Source organism: Mercurialis annua, linkage group LG8 (assembly GCF_937616625.2).
Source record: "Mercurialis annua linkage group LG8, ddMerAnnu1.2, whole genome shotgun sequence".
In the NCBI taxonomy this organism is placed as follows: Eukaryota; Viridiplantae; Streptophyta; class Magnoliopsida; order Malpighiales; family Euphorbiaceae; genus Mercurialis; species Mercurialis annua.
The window spans coordinates 3,791,296-3,808,826 of NC_065577.1; the positions used below are offsets into that span (position 1 = coordinate 3,791,296).

Here is a 17,531-nt window from a genome sequence, read left to right on the forward strand (position 1 = left end):
ATACTTCTCTTTTTATACTTTGGCCAGTCAAATCCGATCATTCTGATTTTACGTATATGAAAATCCTAAACTCTTCTTACAATACAACAGATTTCGGCAGTACGTGAATACCGTCGCCAACATATTTTTAGGTTCAACCTCTCAGATCTCGGCTGTACTCTTGACAAGCCTTGGTTGGTCTATTTTTCGTTGCCTCTTAAGATCTGTTCACACAGTATGTTTAGGCCGTCGCCTGACTTCCAGCCGTCGTCAGGATTCACACAGTAACATCACATGCAACCCATTCTAATATGCAATACCGGTGATCACACAGCTTTATTGCCGCCCAATAGTAAGCATGTTTCAATGAATCTAAATCGGTTTCAAAACTATGTATTTAAGTTCATGCGATTTAAATTTAAAATAAAATAAACCATTTACAAATCATGTAAAGCAGTTCATAAACATTTTTAATTCTAATATTCAATAATATAAATTGTAAACACACTCACAGTACGCGCTTATTCCAAATTTAAAATATTTCCGCCGCAAATTAGATCCTTCGCCCGTCGGTATTCGTGGCAATGTTCACCGGATCTAGTTTAGAAATTAAACATTAATACATGTAAAATTTTCTAACTTCTAGAATACTCTCTAAACCGACTCAATTTAATAGAATTAAATCTCCAAATTTAATTCCAACTATCTCTTCCTAGGTATCGTAAATTATTACGATAAACTTAATACATATCCTACACACACATATACAAATCAAACATGTCCTAAAAATATGTTTTTCATAACCAACCTACCTAAAACACATTTAATAATAAATAGAACATTTTTAAAAAATTAAAATATTTTCCGCAAAATTTTCACCCGGGGCTCGGCCCCTAGGCTTTGGCCCCCTGCCCTTGGCAATGCAGAATACTGCCATGAGCATGGGACTGAGTTTGATGAACTCCGTCCCCTTTGCTCACCACCGGTCACCGGATTGCATACCCAGAAATTTAAAATAATTTATTTTCCCTATTTATCAACATTAAAAACCCAATTATTAACCAAAAATCAAAACCTGTTTTAATTATTTAACACCCGAATTTTAACACAATTTTAATCCATAAAATTTAACATCTAAAACACATATTTAATTGTCATATGACATCAGCCCAGAAATTTTAAAAGAATTTATTTAATACCATTTAAAATTTCAAAACTGAAAACAAACGCTAAAACCGACAAACAAACATATAATCTACCAATTTCCACAACCAAAAGCACAATCTCTAAGACAAATAATTCCAGAAAATGAAAATGGAAATTTGAGTCTTGATAATTACCTTGCTCGTACATGCAATTGAAGATTAGTTATCTACGTAAAATTTGCAACGTTTTTCGTTTAGGAAGTTTTGTAAAAAAATGAAAGAAAATGGGTGTTGTGGTTTGAGTTGAGAGTTTCGGCTCTTTTGTTTTAATGGAGGATGAAATGTTCTCTTAAGAAAATGAAGAATATGAAGGCTATATGATTAGCTTCATTTTTTATTAATTCCAATTATGCCTTTGGGACAATTTTGCAAAAATGCAAACTTTAGGGGTAAAAATGTCATTTTCGGATTTCTGAAAATAATTCTTCACAAATACTTCAAAATATTTGTTTATAAATATTGGGCTTGAAATAAATATTTTTGGCTTTAAAATAATTAAAATTAATTATTTTAGCGGTTTTTTTTTAAAATTTCAAAAATAAATATTAGAGCCATACACACCCTAAATCACTTAAACACTTATTTAAATTCACCTCGGAATTTAAAAGCTATTTTTCTTAGTCCCGGTTAATTAAAACCTGACACGTGGCAAAATAGACACCTATAAAAATATGGGGTATTACAGCTACATTATGGTAAAAATTGAAAAAAAAAATTAAGAGGAAAAAGGATCAAATAAGCCCCTAACGTTTAGCATATGGGTCTAATAGGCCATCAACATTCGGAAAGGGTCAAATAAGCTACTAACGCTTTTAAATGATATCATCTAAGCCCTTCTTACTGACATCGAGGACCCTAACGTTTGTTAAATCGTATCAACGAGGACCCCATAAGGAGGGCTTAATTAGATGATACGATTTAAAAAAATGACAGTCCTCGTTGAACGTTTCCAAACGTTGAGGACCTACGTGACCCATAGGCTAAATATTAGGGGTTTACTTGACCTTTTTTCCATTCTAAAATAATCCTCATTTTTTTAATTCTTTAAATTAGTACTTGATTTTTAAAAAAAAATAGAATTTGAGGATGTTATCATATTTTTTCTTTCAACCTATCTGAACTGAACCGATGTTGTCGAGAAAAAAATTTGGTGCTCTTCTCCGATGAAGAGCAGACCCATCGGTAGGGGTGAGCAAAAACCGACCCAAATCGAAAAACCGAACCAAATTGGACCGTAAAAACCGAACCGATTATAAAAGTGGTTAAAACGAAATGATTTGGTTTAAAATGTATGAAAATCACGGTTTTCGGTTTTGATTTGGTATTGAGGTTCGGTCACCGAACCGAACCGAAAAACCGACCTTATAAAACTACGTCGTTTTGATGATTTATATAAACTACTATAAATACTCTTTTTATACAAGAGAACCCTAATTTTCTTCTCTCTGCTGGCGGCTCATTGCCTCACTCCCTCACTCCCTCATTCCCTAATTTTCTTCTTCTCTTATGGGCCATCGGGTCGATTTCAGAGGGTGGAGTGTGAAATAGTAAATTTTTTGGGTAAAATTGTGATATTATAAAAGTTTAGGAGGGTGATATCAAATTTTTGGATTTTTTTTAAATTGTGAATTTTTTGGAGTCCCACATGTCATGCCACATAGAATTCCGGTGTAGTTCAGCAGAAAAATTATCTGTGATGAATTTAAAAAGAAAGGGCTAATACAAAAAAAATCACAAACTTTACACATTTTTTCATTTTAATCACGCTTTCTCATTTTAATCACGCAGTTTAAATTTTCTCATTTTCATGCACGAACTATCATTTTTTTCTCAAATTCATGCACGGTGCTGAGGTGGCATTCATTTATTGGTGTAAAATGACCTCTACCTCAGCGAATTACACCAATGGAGCCATGACACCTCAGCATCGTGCAGAACTTTGAGAAAAAGTGGTTCGTGCATGAAAATGAGAAAATTTAAACTGCGTGATTAAAATGAGAAAACGTGTAAAGTTAATGAATTTTTATAACATTAACCCAAAAATAAATGAAAAGTTTTGTCTATGATTGACACATTTTCAAAGTCATGTTTTTTTTTTAAAAAAATTAATATAAAGATTATAATTTTATATGTAATTAATCTTATAATTAAAAATGTAAGAAAAATTAAATTAAAATAAAATAAAATTAGACATGTTAATTGAATAAACATCTCTATTTTATTAATTGATTGATTTAAATTATTTGACAAAAAACATTGATCATTTAAATTAAGAAAACACTTTCTAGTCCGGAAATAGACATTTTATTTCATTATGTATTGATTGCTTAAACTGAACATAATTAATTATTAGAATATTGACGAGTTGATAAAACAATAGACGAAATTGTTAGCTACAAATTTACTCTCATAATAATTTCAGTTATTATTACTCTTCCATTGGAGTATAAATAAAAAATATATAAATGTAAATAATTTAAGAGCATATTAGTGTAATATCACCACATATGTCATGGTTCATACTTTGATCCCTCTTATTTGAAAATCAAATAATTTGCCTCCCCATTAATTCAGGTGGTGTTTCGAATTACAAATCTTACGGAATTTGTTAAGCTATATGGAGTCTACAACAATCTCTTCCACATTGCTCGTTTAAAACGTCAGTTCAATACAGTGGCTCATAATTTAGCATCCTCGGGTAAAAGTTGGTATTTGCAAAACATCGGAACATAAGATTAGAGAAATTTATGTGCAACATAGTGGGTAGTATAAACTACCTCCCCGTCGATCGCAAGAAAGCTGAATACGTTTATATGAATTAAATATTAAAGGTGACTCAATTCTCATATAAGAATCATCAATGACACCTGTAAGTTGGTATCATGAACTTGAAGAAGTAACTACATTTACAGCATTTAACCTACCTTGACAATATTGTTAGTCTCCGTTATGCTGGATGTCAAGTCACTAAAACACCAGTACCTGATCATCAAAATTCCCCATCATCTCAAATTCCGAACCCGTAACATTTCCGAGCCCATTCAACGTGTCTTGGAAGACCTGATAATTGTAAAGATAAATCAAAAGAGAAAAAAAGATGGATGTGTTTTGTTCACGGCACAATGTTATCCATATTTTTCCGAAATAGCGAAAAATAAATTCATTCAACTCTAGTTTTCTTGCTTATAAAAAGACTTGATCATGAACTTAATGAACTTAAAAATCAAGCGGAAGCTGTATATTACACAGGTTAAAGAGTTGGCATTCTTATAACTCCATAGGAAAATCACATTGGTTACTGTTGGAGCGGTGAGATCTGAGTTAGTTAATCAACATAAGGCTTACCTCATCATCTAGGTTGACTGATGAATTCTCCACATGCATAGCCAATGGATCGGTAACAGTTTCATCAGTTTCCAGCAAATCCTGCTCAAAAAGCATGTGAAGTTATTGATCATAAGTTCATAACCAAAAGCAAATCCTGACGTAAAGTAGACTGGATACCAATATCATATCTTACTTAATGGCCATAATTTTTTTTCACCAGAAATTATGTTATGGAAATACTACAAGTGGTAAAATGAAGAACCAAACATGGAATTTGCACTATAGCTGTTACATTGTACATAAACCCAGTTTTTACAAGCTAAGATCCAAAAAAATTAATACCAGCACAAGCCCCGAGTCATAAATCATAATTATGACTGCAACTCCCTAAACATCAATGGCAACCTTGACTCCATGAGTTGCAACCGCAAGTAAAGCCTCATATACAAATGTTGATTCTATTGCAAGTCAAGATAGTAGATACCTGATCATTTGGCATCACAGAATTCTCAGAACCTAATGGAACTGGCTTGCTATCTTCTGGGCTTCCCTGAAGATTTAAGAATGCAGAGTCCAATAAGTCACACCTTACTCAAAAAGCAGTCTTACTCGTGCGATTGCTTCTGATTTCGCTAATGAGATTTCACTTTTAATTTTAAAAAAAGCAGTCGTCAAGTTCAGACTGCTGTTATAGATCACAAAAATTAATTGATGTGGACTTATTCCCATAAACTAACACCAATGAGAAAAGCAGTGCGAGCAATGTAACTATATTTAGCGGTAACTGAATTATTCTGCTATTCATGGCAATGCATATGATTGATATAAAAAGCCATACCTCTTCATTGCGGTTAACATAAGTGTTCTCTTGTTTCATGGTTGAAGGCTTAACATCGAGAGTCCTCTGAAATAGTAGTACGTTCGTCACATATTTTATAGAATATGTTAAATATTTGCAACTTTAAAGAAAGACCAATTTGAACACTTTAATGCACCTATAAACATAGCAACAGTCCAATGGACAAGAGACATACCAGTTCATTTTGATCTAAAGAAATATGCCTCCCTCCTTTGGTAAGATCCCTTAGAGTGCCCTTTGAAATTCAATATCATGAAAATTATAAGATACACTGAAACAACCAATAGTGTTTAATAAATTAGTGAAGGCAGTTAGTTATAGAGTTCCTAAAATCTTTTACCTTGAGAAGCAGAGACAATATTGTAATTTTAGTTAAAAATCGTAAATGGCTACAAGAATAGATGTTGAGTGCACATTTTCACAAATACCTTCTGATTACAAAATAAAATTTTGATTGACAAGAACATCGTCTTTGCATGCATTTGAACCGACATAATTAAAATGTACAGAAAAAATTGATTGGCAACTTGACAAATGAAAACAAAAAGAACCACCTTAAAAAATCAATGTGGACCCAACTACTGCAGAAGAGTGCTTGACAAATATGCTGGTTGGATTTAGTTGTAGTCAAATGATATGGTTAGATTTAGTTGTAGTCAAATGATATAAATTGGCGCCAAAATGTAACAGAAAGTATAACACAGTCCCAAATTAGGCCGTGGTCTGATCTCTCCAGCCTTAAAAATGATGAGTTCAAAATACCATCTCCAAAATTAGATGCACAAGTAATATAAAGAACAAATTTCTCAAGTAAAATCAGAATACATTCATATGGAAGATCATAATGGTAAATTATATGATTTGGTGCACTAAATAACATTTACTGAACTTAAAATTATGCATCGCTGTTTACTTTGTGAGCTAGAGTTCATATTTTGTTATAGTATAAGAAGAGGTAGGCCCAGAGATCAACACAAAGAGACTAAAAAGAGGCCTAAAGGAATGAAATCCAGGACGTCCAGTAAGAAACCTAGTCATCCAATCAATAAAAGGATAATTTTAGCATTTGATGCCCTTTAACAAACAGGAAATTTAATAGCAGCAAGAAAAACACCTTGTTTGCCCACATAAGACCGCAAGCATTACAGAGAGTTCTTGAACCAGCTGGTCCACGACGCATTGCCGGAGTGGCATTCTCACTGATCCCACAGTGTTGACATCGACGTAAACTGAACGAAAGTATGCCCAAAAGGATTAGTACATAAGAATGAGAGGCATATCAGTGTCAACAAATGGCATGATGAGACCAAGCAGCAGTCAATTTTATGTATACTGCAGCCCAATCTTTCAGAATGTTTTAGCAGCTGATGCAAATGTGAAGTCAGTTCAACTCACACTGACTCAGCTTGAGGAGTTGTACTGCTTGGTTCCCAGTTGCTGCCAGTATCTGTGTTGTAACAATCCTTCGATGATGCAAATTGTCCATTCTTACGGTGCATTCTACAAGAAAGATTAGCAATCATAATCCATAATTGTTCCAAAGGCTAATATGTTGACTATAAATACCAAAAGAAAGGAATAGAAGGGAGCACTTCAAGAATGTTGAGCTTAAGTGTGCACTTATCGAAACATGTTCATAACAGCCAACAAGATGACAAAGTTTAAATACCATATGTGTGCACATTCCTATTAAATTAGTTTATGTGACTTTAATAAAGTAATATTCGAAATGTTCACTTCAATTGATAGCTTTTCCCTATCTCCCCTCTACCTCTCCACCAGTACAACAATCATGTCCACCCTATCTCTTCTTAAATGAAGAACTGAATATCAAAATGCACCCTTAAATTTCTTTTCTACTCATATTATATCCATTATCTACATAAAGAATCTGGCCCTTACCCTTTTCATTCCAATATCACATATCCTTACATACTAACCTATGTGAAATTAATTCAACTAAAAAGACACATTTAGTAACTTGTATTTTTAAAAAAGAGAGAATTTACATCTTACCTATTGGCAACTTCTTTCCGGCAAGTATAGAGAATTTTCTTTTCAAAACATCTCTCTTTCCGCTTTTCACGGAACCTTACCAGGGAGGCAATTCGTCTTGAATGTTTTGATCCTCGGGAAGTATCACTACAGCCTACATTCTGAAGAATCCAGAAATAAACAAACAATAAAAGAGTTACAGGCAAATCCAAAATAAACAAAAAAAAAAAAAACAGTAAGCAGGGTATTAGTAAGTAAGACATGATAAAATCCAGCATTCTTTTGAAGCAAAAGTTCGGAATTCGGCACACTGATACAAGCAGGAGTATCAGCCTTTCCTAGTAACAACAACACAGCTTGCACCTGCCACAAATGCTCCCATCAATAAATGAACAAAGAAAGAGATTACAGAAAAAACAATTAAACACAGAACTCTTTACATTCCATTTGTTAAAAAAAAAAATCAAATCCAAAATGTGTCTGCTTATAGTTTTTCTATTTTCCCATTGCCAATTTGATATAAACAGTTGAATGGGATGAATTTCTATAATGCACTATCCAATAAAACTTATACTTAATTGCTTTAAAAATCACGAACTTACAATTTTGGCAATGTCGGACGCCAACTTTTGACTTTTTACAATTTCAAACACCGAGCAATTTTCCATCAAAAAAATGCTGATATGGACACCAGAATAAACACTGTTCCGGCATCCACTTCAGCATTTATTTAACAGAAAATCGCTCGGTGTTTAAACTCCAAAAATATCAAAGTTGCTGTCCCACATTGCCAAAATTGCAAGTTCGTCAAACACTCCGGAGTCCGTGATTTTAAGCAATTAAGCCTAAAAACAAATTCAAGTTTAATTTGAAAAATTCACAAGGCTCTCACAAAAACTAACCAACTAACCAAACAAAACTTAACTTAAATCGAGCAAAAAAAAAGAAATCAACACCAATAAAGCAATCAAACTTCAATAACAAATTAAAAACAACAAAAAATCAAAGAACTAAATACATGCAAATTGAAATAAGTTGAACCTGATGAGGAGTAACAGCAGGAAAAACATAAACCTCTCCTTCAAAAGCAACAGTAAGCTCACTTCTTCTACTATTACTATTATTATTATTATTATTATAACTGTCACCATCATTACTATAAATTTCATTACTACTAATTTTAAAATCCATACTGTTACTCATTTCTTCTTCATCAAATGTACAACAATCGATCTGATCATCGTCGTCGTCATCCTGCAAATACGACGTCGTATCGCTGTTAATGCTACTCCTCCTCTCCATTTTCACTCACCACAGCATCAAAAGAAACGCCTCTCTCTCTCTAACTAACACTTTGCTTCTCTCTCTAGAATATATAAGTGAATAAAGAAGTGATTTGTCAAAAATGTGAGTGAAATTTTATTGGTCATTAGTTTTTGCAAGTTGTTGATTAAAAAATTCAATTGACTGAGTGAAAATTTTGTTGGAGTGATTAATTTAAGCCTACCTATCTCTGGAATTTACTAGCACTGTTATTAAATTTTGTGTTTTTCTAGGAATGGGTGATAAATTAGCAGCCTGCAAACAACCGAAGGGGACTAGTATGTTTTTTTCTTATCACAATAAATGCTACTCCCTCCGTCCCGTTTAAAAAGTCTCATATTCTATTTTGTGACGTCCCATTTAAAAAATTATGTTACTATTTTTAGAATATTTTTCCATTAAATACCCTATTTTACCCTTATTTTAATTATTTTAAAAGAGTTCTATAGAAAATTTCACTATCATTAATAGGGGCAAAACATAAAAAACATAAAAAGACAAAAATAATTAATGATTTCTTAATCTGTGTGTAAAGTCAAATGGGACTTTTAAAGTGGGACGGAGGGAGTATGTTTTATACTCTTTATGTCCCATAAAAATAAAAGAAATTACATTTTCACAAGAATTAAAAATTAAATTAATTATAATTAATTTGTTTTAAAAAAAATTATTTTGATTTTAGAGCTCTTCATCAATAATAGTGATGTTATCCTTCCTCAAATGTCATTACAGAGACTGCGAACAATTCTGTGCATCTATATCAAGAATTCAAGTCATTTTGCTTTATAAAAAGAAGATATCAATGAAGAACTTAAAATGGTTTTACGTATATTTTTAATAGTTTACAGTTAAAGCCACTATTTAAATATCGTCCAATGGAATTTTATATATCGAAAGCCATATATTGAAACTAAAAATCAACTAATATTGATATAATCAATTCTAAGAGTATTTTAATAATTTTATATTCAACTAACACTACTTTTTATATCTTTGTGAGACAAAAAATGGCTATTTTTTCTATTTTTACGGGATAGAGGGTGTACTAAATTACAGAGATAGGTGAACTTAATATTGTTGTGACAATAAATAATGAAATTTAAGTTCGGTTTGGTGGAGCGAGCCTTAAAACCAAATCAAAACCGACAATTTGAATTTTCATTATTCCTAAACCAAATCACCTATAATTCCGCAAATGTTAAATGGAGTAAACAATAAAGATGGAGAATTTAAAGAAATTTGATTGAAAAAATATTTACATCATTATTTTTATATTTGGATATAAATCAACAAAAAGATACATGAACTACCAAACAAATCGCAAAAATGACCTTAATAAATTAAAAGATGCAAAAATGACCCTCAATTAAATAGTGAAATATAACCCAATCTAACAAAGAGATCTAAATTTTAGTTTTCAATATATTAGAGCCATTTTTGAACTTCGATTAGAACATAAAAATCCTAATTGAGATCCAAAAAAACATAAAGAGGTTAAATAAAATTTTAGGCAAACATTAGGGTCATTTTTGTACCCAAAATAAAAAAAAAATAGTAAATTCACACTTACTAACTAGCGTAGCTAAATCAATTTTGCAAGTACTAAAACATTACAAATTATCTTCAGCTGGAATCAGAAGAGAAACAAACTCGCATTAAATTTTCACGATTGATCCTAAACCCTGAAGCATATGCGTTCTGGTGTTTCAAACACTATTCTTATATATGACAGAAACAGCTGAAACATAAATATGTACAGTTGTTTGAAACAAAGCTCGAAAAGCTATTATACAAGATTCTGGAGATTTATGCTGAATGGCAAGCAACGATTCCAGATTAAACAAGTTAATCTGCGCAATCAATACTTCCCGACATTGAATCAGGGTTGCCGCTTCATGTTTCAGCAGTTAAAGCTGAATTATCGCCATTGGAAGAAGATATTTTATTATCTCCAGCTACTGTCGCACCATCTGAATCATTAGCTTCCCCTTCACCCTGCGATGCAAAGGAATTTGTCATCCCCAAGTTGCATGACATATAATAGAAATGCGAACGAATAAACAAATATGGACTCGAACTAAATGTTGTATTCTGTCTTCCTATGGAGACTAGCTAAGTTCTTATAATTCCGACGGAATAGTTTTTACAATTAATCCTGCAAGTTGCGTTTCTGTTGCGGTGTAAGAATACGATTAAGTTCTTACAGCTCTGACGAAATAGTATTTAACTATTTAATATTCTAATACCAGAACAGGGGAGGTAAGGAAGGACACTAAGACTGGAACTGAAATAAATGTGCAGTGGTGTGGTAGCAAGAAATTCGGCTCGGTTTGTTTTGTTTTGAAACTAAAAAATTTCATTTTTTGGTTCAGTTCAGCTTTAGTCATAAATTTAAGTTTTGGTATAAATTGAACAGAGCCGTACCAACCGAACCAACTAGTTCAGTTTGGTTTGATTTATAAAAAAATAAATCCTCATAATTCAGTTTAGTTCAAATTTGCAAAAAGAAAAAATGGTTTGATTAGGTTTGAACCAAATGATGACGTTTAGGATTGAAAGTGATTAAAATTGGTCTAATGGAACAATTTTAAAATAGTTTTTTTTTTATCAAGGAATTTGCCTGATTTAATTATCATTTACAATTAAAATAAATAAGCAATTGGAACAATATAAGTGGTGCTATTTTGTTCATTATCAAAATCGAACTGAACAAAATTTACAATGATGTAAAAAGTTTCAAACGAAACCAAACCCAACTCATTAGTTTGGTTTTTGAATCGGTTGGCACTAAAATTTAGCTGATTCTTTTATGTCCAAAACCAAACACAACCAAAAAATCAGAAACTTTTAGTGTCAAACAAAACCGAATTTGTCAGTTCGAATTGATTTTTGTACACCCTTCAATCTCCCATCTTATTCCTAAACCAAAATAACAAAGTCTAGGCAATATAAATAGAAATAAACTACAAAACTGAAGCTTTATTTGTTAAATCAGAGACATAATGAGAAAATATAATGAAAGTATGAAACAATTCATTGTAATGCAAGAATAAAACTTGCATTCCACACAAGGTTTATACCTGTTCAACTGGCTTTAGTGGAGGACCTTGAATAGCTGGACATGGCATCTTCGAAAGGTCTCTTAAGACTCCCTGCAATAAATTAATCCTTAATAAGGAAATGAAAAATGAATAAAATGGACTCCGATAGTTCTGGACCTTCTGGTATTAACCAAAAGACACTAAACTCGTAACCGGACCTTGTTAGCCCACTTGAGACCACATGCATTACAAAGGGTTCTTGGACCAGCTGGTCCCCGACGCATCATTGGAGTTGACTTCGAACTGATTCCGCAGTGCATGCATCTGCATAAAGCCAAATAAGAAGTCTTAAACAAACAGAACTGAAAAGCCATCATTTCTGTTGGAAACTTGGAATGATCAAATGAGAAATTTTCAAATTTAAGCCTGCGATAAAGATACAATACCAGTTCAAAGGGAAACATAAGCAAATATCATGTGACTTTTAGGTAATAGTAATGAAAAATTTGGAAGCGGGAGAGAAGCTACTCTATGTTGACCGGAGAAACAAACTAACACTCACATAGTTTCGATCATGCTATCATCTTGCCCAGAACCCTGTGATCCATTCCAAACAGAAGAAGCTGAGCCTAATTCATCAGAAATAGCCTTGTTTGAAGTAAATTGTCCCTTCTTACGCTGCATCCTGGCAAACCACACAAGACAAAGCAAGAGTCTTAAAGGCGAGCAGTAAATTTCATATCATATATTAAAAGAGATCATGGAAGAAAAGCAACCATTTTGCGAATTTCTAGTCTAAATTTTGTTACTAAGGAAATGTAGAGAGCAAAAGGAAAAGCTTATTGTCCCCATATTTTCTGTAGGGAACAGTAAGATGAAAATTGAATCCTGATTTTCTTTCAAATCATGCAATTAAATTTCTACAAACCATGAGTTCGATACAGAAAATAAATAAATAAATCATTTCATGAGCATACGAATGGAGTAAAGGTCAATCAGCATAAATCCAATAAAACAAAACACCTCTAACATTCGTACAGAAAAACATGCAAACAATAATTAATTTTCAGGATACCTAAGTGCAACTTCTTTCCGAACTGTGTAACGGATTTTCTTATCAAAACAACGCTCTTTTCTCTTCTCCCTGAACCGACGTAAAGAAGCCGCTCTATGAGGTTGGGTCGATCTTCCAGACAAATCAGTTGATGCCTATGAGATGTTATTGCAGCAAAAAAAAAATCCAATAAAATATTTAAACGGCTTGATAAAAAGAAGTGATTGCATAAACTGATTATCACATACCCTCTGGTTAAATGGGACTGTCCCTGAGGTAGGAATACCAGAAGGGATTTCATATCCGCCTAAAAGTAACAGCACGGCCTGCACCTGTGAAAACAGTAAGATAAACAAGATTATCTAAATAGTTCATTCGGAATGAGAAATCTACTTCAAAGCAAATAAGATTCAGGAAAGGCATAAAGCAAACAAACATTGCTCTAGTTCTGCAACCACAAAATGAAATGCCACAGAATTAGGTTGTAAAATACACACAACTCTATTAGTACATCTGCCAGTCTGATGTACAGAAAGCATTGGCTTTTCCAACCTAGAAATTTTTTGAAGACCACTAACATGACATTATGCTGCGATACAAAAATAAAAGAAATAATACCTTAAAAATATATATATCCAATTAAAATATTATCAAGATAGAAAACCACTATTCAGTAAAAATGAAACAAACTAGAGAAACCGTACTAGTTAGGTACATATTAAACCCAGGACGTACTTAGTGTTTAAATAACCAACCAGAAGCCTTGTATCTAAGCATCATCTACTTAAATTTTTGTCATAAACATTACTGAAATCTGGAACCAAATCTGGGTGGCAAAAATTGAAGTTTTCAGAAGTATAACTGAAATACAAAATACAGCATGTAAAAGAATTGACTACAGCCAGAAGCAATTTAGTTATGCACCATCAAAATCTTGTATATTTGTTGCAGAAATTATGGAAATCTTGAACCAAATGTTAAGGTGGGAAAACTTGAGCTTTTCAAAATCATTAACATATAAATTACAGCATGTAAAAAGAATTCATCACAAAGAAGAAGGAAAATTCAAGTCCCTATTCAGTTTCTTCTTAATGACGAAGTGCAGGCACAGTCCAAATATGCTAACTATGAGACACGTCTTCAAACAGTACGAAACCATCAAGTGTCAATAAAATCAGGGTATCTTTCTGACCAGTTATTATATACCACAAATATTGCAAGATCAACCAAAATATGCAAGACTGGACTTTATAAACTAAAATCCAATAAAATCACCATACTCTACAAACCACCATAAGAATTCACTCAGATAGCCAAACTCAAAAGCAAAAGCTAAGGATCAATGAATGAAACAGCATGCCACCGAACCACAAAGCTACAACAGAATTTACATGACAAGACATGCAAAATTCAGCAGTTAAAAAACAAGAAATCATACAAAAACCAGAAGTAAAATGAAATTAATGACACATATCAACATATCAAAGGCGGACTATGTTCACAAAGCAAATAACAAGAACACTGGAGGCACCAATCAATACCAAACAAAAAATAACACATAAGATAAACAAAACCATGAGAGACCAATTTTCTGAACTAAAACACCTTGGTACTATTACCATGTACCATAGATACCACCATTACAGGCAAAATCCAGGCATCCATTAAATGAAACAGCACGAAAGCAAACCATAAGAGAAAAGAAAAAAGCAAACAGAATTGCCAAAGTAGACCTAGGTAGCACCGACACAGACACGGGACACTAGGGCATGAACACGGCAAAATAGCGTTATTTTAAGGTTTCCTATGTAAAAAAAATGAAGTTCCGTGTTCGAAACGTCAAAGTGTCTAAAACGTGTACATGTTAATCGAATGAAGTATCTGTGCTACCTAGAAGTAGAATAAAAACCCAGAGCAAAATTCAGAACATTCCAGCTAAAAAAAAAAAAAGAACAATTTAACCAAACTGCAAAGGTACATCAGAATTCACATAACTAAATAGAACCCAGATGCAAAGTTCAACACTTTTCATCAAACCCACCATTAAAACAAAAGAAAAAAAACTTTACCTTGTCAGGAGAAACAGCTTCAAAAACAAAAACCTCACCCTGGAAAGAAAGAGTAAGCTGATCAGCATTAGCAACAACACCATTTCCAGCAAAATCAGGATCACCACCACCACCACCAATCTGAATTGCATCACCCTCCTCTATACCATTCACACCAACATTCCCATTACCACCATTTTCATAGTGAATATTAGGGTCATCTATAGACTCCTCACCACCCACACCCACATCATCATCTTCCTCCTCCTCCTCCTCTTCAACTACCAAATGAGAATTATGCATATTATTATTATCCATTGCCTCTGAACTATACATTAAACCTTGTAAATTATTTGAATTTGGCTTTTCTTCTATCATAATTTAAACAAATTAATTAACCAGAGATTAATAGATTAAAGATCTTTATAACAGAATATATACAATAAACTACCCAGAATCCAAGTTTACAGCTTTTTAACCTAACAAAACTGAAAACAAATACCCAATTGAAAGAAATTAACGAACGAGTTTTCAAATTAGAAATTCAAATCAAAAACAAAAAAGAATAGATTAACTAATACTCATATTAATAATATAATTAAAGCTTCAAATTGTTTAACTCAGGGAGATTAATTGAAATTAAAATTGAATTAAAAAAAAGGGTTTCTTCAGAGGGTCAAAATTGAAGAAGAAGCGGCGCTGAAAAAGGAGGACGATGGGGATTGAGAAGATGACCCTGGAAGAGGGGGTATTTACGGTGATTGCCACTGGTTAAGTTTGGGGACTTGGGGATGCGACGAAACTGTGCCGTTGTTTTAGGGGACAGTGTTGGAAGACGGTGGGGGGATGAATGGAGATGATAAAATTACCTAAGAGGAAAATATTTTACGGGTTTATATGTCAAAATACATAAGAAGGTCCCTGTATTTTACTAATTTTGTTTAAAAAGCCACTATATTATTTTTTTATTTATCGAGTCTGTGAGAGACGGGAAAAACACAAAAAAGACATGAAGTTTGGATTTTTCCAAGTATAAAGACTTTAACGTGAACAACTTTAGAATAGAATTTTCGAAAAAAAATAATAAAATGCAAGAGTTTCTGTATGCAATTTACCATCTTAAATATAATACATAAATAAAAGACTAATACTTACTTTGTTCGTAAAAGATTATTTAGTTTGTTTAAATATCATAAATCATAAGTTTGTTTCTATTTTTAAAAAATAATTAATTAAATAACTATCTAAAATACTATTAATTGAAATTGATTTTAGAATCTGTATAATTCAACTGTTGCTTGTAATTGGTAGTTATATTTGTTACTGATATCCGCTAGCCGATATACAATACGCGTCTGATGTGATTTTATTAGTTATTACTGTTAATATGTAAAATAATCTTAAAAGATATAATAATTTATTTTGTTTTCTACCTTATATTTAATAAAATAATTACAAAATTATATAAAAATAGCATTTAATTTTAAGTTATTTTATATAATATTTATGATAAATTTATGATTCATTTAAAAATATTTAACTATAATTACTAAAATGAAATAAGATTATTTTATACAATTTATAACAATTCGATTATTTAAACATAATTTAAATAATTAAAAAATAGTGTATTTTAATATAGATAATTTAGTCCAAAAGGTTAATAAAATCAACACAACTATCATTACAGATTTTTAAAAGATGTTTTTTTTTTAAAAAAAAGTTCACCTATTTTTTTTTTAGAAAAAAGTTAACTTGTTAGAAATTCAAAAAGTAACCACTATCTTTTAGAAATAATTTGCCAAATTCTTAGGTGAAGCTGTTCAAAAAATAAAGATTAAAATTTCCATAAAAAAACTGAATCAAACGCCCCTTTAGTCAACTAAATCACATTGAAAATTGGTTTGATAATAAAAATAATTAATACTATTTTTTATAGTTTAAATAATAAAAATAATTTTATGCATATTTTAGGGTGATTTTAAATTATTAATTAAATGAACTAAATTTATGAATACGTAGAAATCAAATAAACATAAAATTTGTCGACATGGGAGTAATTCTCAAATAAAAAAAATAGAATAATAGATGGCATGGTCCATGAAAGGTTAAATAACATAAATTATTTTTAAATTCAAATATTTAAATTCTTTTTATAAATTATGACAATTTTTTTATCAAAACTTTGAATTTTACTGTACATAATAAGGTTGGACGAGCCCAACTTCTTCTCCGCTCACATCAATGTTTTTAAAAATTTGGTCATAATTATTAAAATTACAAAATTATGATTTGAAAAATAAAAATTCAAAGTTAAAGACACAATTGCAACATTATACATAATTATAGAAATTTAAAAATTAAATTATAATTAATAAAAAACATAAAATTTTAATTTTTGAAATATGATTGTTCTAAATATATATTACCCTTCTATTTATTAAATTAAGAAAACAATTAAATTTATATCTCAACTTATAAGTTAGATCAATCAAATCATTTTTATACAATTTTAGTACCTTCATGGTATTTTTTTATTAGTCAATTAGATAATCAATTTTAAATATAATGTTTTCAAAATTCATTAGTCCATAGCATTCCTTTTAAAAACTTTTTATTTTTTATTTGTGTCAATTTTAATCGCACATTTCTACTTTCAATCATATTTTATATTTTATTATTATTTTTCCTGTCATTATT

The 17,531-nt window shown here is 31.5% G+C and overlaps 2 protein-coding genes across 2 annotated transcripts; both read right to left on the bottom strand.

The window, feature by feature from the left end:
- Positions 1-4,002: 4,002 nt before the first annotated feature.
- LOC126660226 (GATA transcription factor 24-like) lies at positions 4,003-8,960 on the bottom strand. Its single transcript, XM_050353597.2, has 10 exons — positions 8,407-8,960; positions 7,627-7,728; positions 7,387-7,526; positions 6,766-6,870; positions 6,485-6,599; positions 5,546-5,605; positions 5,350-5,415; positions 4,996-5,061; positions 4,530-4,610; positions 4,003-4,244 (listed from the first exon to the last, which is right to left on the bottom strand). The coding sequence occupies exons 1-10, from the start codon at positions 8,665-8,667 to the stop codon at positions 4,152-4,154; spliced, it is 1,089 nt and encodes a 362-aa protein (XP_050209554.1). The 5' UTR covers positions 8,668-8,960; the 3' UTR covers positions 4,003-4,151.
- A 1,294-nt stretch (positions 8,961-10,254) lies between these two features.
- On the bottom strand, positions 10,255-15,694 carry LOC126660227 (GATA transcription factor 24-like). The gene is made up of 7 exons (XM_050353599.2): positions 14,853-15,694; positions 13,032-13,115; positions 12,805-12,938; positions 12,292-12,414; positions 11,948-12,053; positions 11,769-11,840; positions 10,255-10,683 (listed from the first exon to the last, which is right to left on the bottom strand). The coding sequence occupies exons 1-7, from the start codon at positions 15,207-15,209 to the stop codon at positions 10,582-10,584; spliced, it is 978 nt and encodes a 325-aa protein (XP_050209556.1). The 5' UTR covers positions 15,210-15,694; the 3' UTR covers positions 10,255-10,581.
- Between the last annotated feature and the right edge of the window lie 1,837 nt (positions 15,695-17,531).

Bases quoted from the DNA above. Each gene is read 5' to 3' on its own strand.
- LOC126660226 (XM_050353597.2), bottom strand. From the start codon at position 8,667: ATGGAGAGGAGGAGTAGCATTAACAGCGATACGACGTCGTATTTGCAG. The intron at 7,527-7,626 runs GTCTTACTTACT...TGGATTCTTCAG, and splicing joins AGAATGCTGGATTTTATCAT to AATGTAGGCTGTAGTGATAC. The intron at 6,871-7,386 runs GTAAGATGTAAA...TCTTTCTTGTAG, and splicing joins CGGAAAGAAGTTGCCAATAG to AATGCACCGTAAGAATGGAC.
- LOC126660227 (XM_050353599.2), bottom strand. From the start codon at position 15,209: ATGATAGAAGAAAAGCCAAATTCAAATAATTTACAAGGTTTAATGTAT. The intron at 12,054-12,291 runs GTGAGTGTTAGT...GGCTTTATGCAG, and splicing joins GATAGCATGATCGAAACTAT to ATGCATGCACTGCGGAATCA. The intron at 11,841-11,947 runs GTCCGGTTACGA...AATTTATTGCAG, and splicing joins GTCTCAAGTGGGCTAACAAG to GGAGTCTTAAGAGACCTTTC.